Below are 1,837 nucleotides of genomic sequence, written 5' to 3' on the forward strand. Positions count from 1 at the left end.
CCAGGCAACCCCAAACACCCCAGCTCCATCCCAAGACCCCCAGACAACCCCAAAGCGCCGTCCCTGCCCGTCCCCTTGGCTCCCGCACCCTGGGCGTCCCTGCCTTCTTCCCGGTTCTCCCAGCCTGGGATCCCCTCTGGCGCAGGGGGTGTTTTGGGGCCAGGGAGCCCCGATCCGCCCCCCCCCCCCCGCTCACCAGCTGGCCGCGGGCTGCAGCCGCACGTTGGTGACGGGCTCCTCCACGGGCAGCAGCACCTGGACGTTGGCGAGGGGCACGGGCACGGCGAGGGCGCCGGCGTTGTAGCTGTACTCCACGCTGACCCGCGTGGCGCCCGGCGAGCAGTCCCAGCGCACGCAGAGCTGCAGCGGCGCCGAGCCCGGGCCCAGCTTGGAGAACTGCGGGGGCAACCGGCAGCCTCAGCGGGGACCGAACCCCCCTGCCGCCCCCCCGGGGGGGGGACCCAGGAGTCCTGGCCCTTTCCCCGGGGCTCACCTGGTACTTGAGGAGCGCCACGTTGTAGTAGGAGGCCGCCGGGCTCTGCTCCGCCTGCTTCTGCAGGTGCCCCGTCAGCGCTGCCATGTTCAGCCAGAAGTCCTTGGTGCTGGGGTCGCTCTGGGACGGGTCGCTGCGGGCAGGGGGGCAGAGCGCTGCGAACCCCCCCACCGCCTTCGCCCGCTCCCGCGCCCCCACGCGCCCCGTCGTCCCCAGCTCCCCGCCACCGCCTTCGCCCGCTCCCATGCACCCCGCTCCTAACCCCCTGCTGCTGCCTTGGCTGCCTCCAAGGATGCCTGGGCACCCCGCACACCCCACTCCCAGCTCCCAGCTCCTGGCTCCGAGGATGCCTGGGCACCCCGCACACCCCATTCCCAGCTCCCAGCTGATGCCTTGGCTACCTCCAAGGATGCCAGGCACCCTGTGCATCCCATTCCCAGCTCCTGGCTGCTGCCTCTGAGGATGCCTGGCACCCTGTGCACCCCGTTCCCAGCTCCTGGCTACCGCCTTGGCTGCCTCCAAGGATGCCAGGCACCCCGGGCATCCTGTTCCCAGCTCCTGGCTACTGCCTTGGCTGCCTCCAAGGATGCCTGGGCACCCTGCACACCCCATTCCCAGCTCCCAGCTGCTGGCTCCAAGGATGCCCAGGCATTCCGTACACCCCATTCCCAGCTCCCGGCTGATGCCTTGGCTGCCTCCAAGGATGCCCAGGCATCCCGGGCATCCCATTCCCAGCTCCCAGCTGCTGGCTCCGAGGATGCCTGGCACTCTGTGCAGCCCGTTCCCAGCTCCCAGCTGATGCCTTGGCTGCCTCCAAAGATGCCAGGCACTGCAGGCATCCCATTCCCAGCTCCCGGCTGCTGCCTCTGAGGATGCCCGGCACCCCGTGCACCCTGTTCCCAGCCACCGGCTCCGAGGATGCCCGGCACCCCGCCGCGTGCCCGGTGCCCCCACGCTCGCCCGCACCTGTAGAGCAGCTCGGCGTTGGGCAGGAACTGCTCGATGGCGCCCGCGTTGACCAGGCGGAAGCTCAGCACCGGCGGGGCCAGGCTGCCGCTGAAGACGCGGACGATGCCGGCGGGGAAGGACATGGTGAGCTCCCCCGTGACCTTCACCAGGCAGCTGCCRGGGAGAGCGACGGGTCAGCCCCCGCCTGGGGGGGCCGCAGGAGCTGCTGGAGCCGGGGGGGGGGGCACCATGCAGCCCGGACCCCCGCGGCCCTGTCCGTACCTGTCGGAGTCGCGGCCCTTGAAGTAGGCGTGGATGTACTCGGTGAAAGCCGTGGCCACGGGGAGCGCGTCCTGCGAGCCCAGCACCACGGGGCTGGGGCCCCGCGACAGCCCT

General features: G+C 71.4%; 1 protein-coding gene across 1 annotated transcript in view; it reads right to left on the reverse strand.

Annotated features, from left to right (window-relative positions):
- Positions 1–1,837, reverse strand: part of FCHO1 (FCH domain only 1) — a 9,622-nt gene that overhangs the window by 1,369 nt on the left and 6,416 nt on the right. Inside the window, exons 18-21 of the mRNA XM_026064743.1 lie at positions 1,724–1,835; positions 1,460–1,615; positions 494–626; positions 197–396 (exon numbers count right to left, since the gene is read on the reverse strand). Coding sequence (XP_025920528.1) covers positions 197–396; positions 494–626; positions 1,460–1,615; positions 1,724–1,835 — 601 coding nt within the window. The remainder of the gene's footprint in view (positions 1–196; positions 397–493; positions 627–1,459; positions 1,616–1,723; positions 1,836–1,837) is intronic.

This window comes from Apteryx rowi, unplaced genomic scaffold (genome assembly GCF_003343035.1).
Source record: "Apteryx rowi isolate R43461 unplaced genomic scaffold, aptRow1 scaffold_220, whole genome shotgun sequence".
Taxonomy (NCBI): Eukaryota; Metazoa; Chordata; class Aves; order Apterygiformes; family Apterygidae; genus Apteryx; species Apteryx rowi.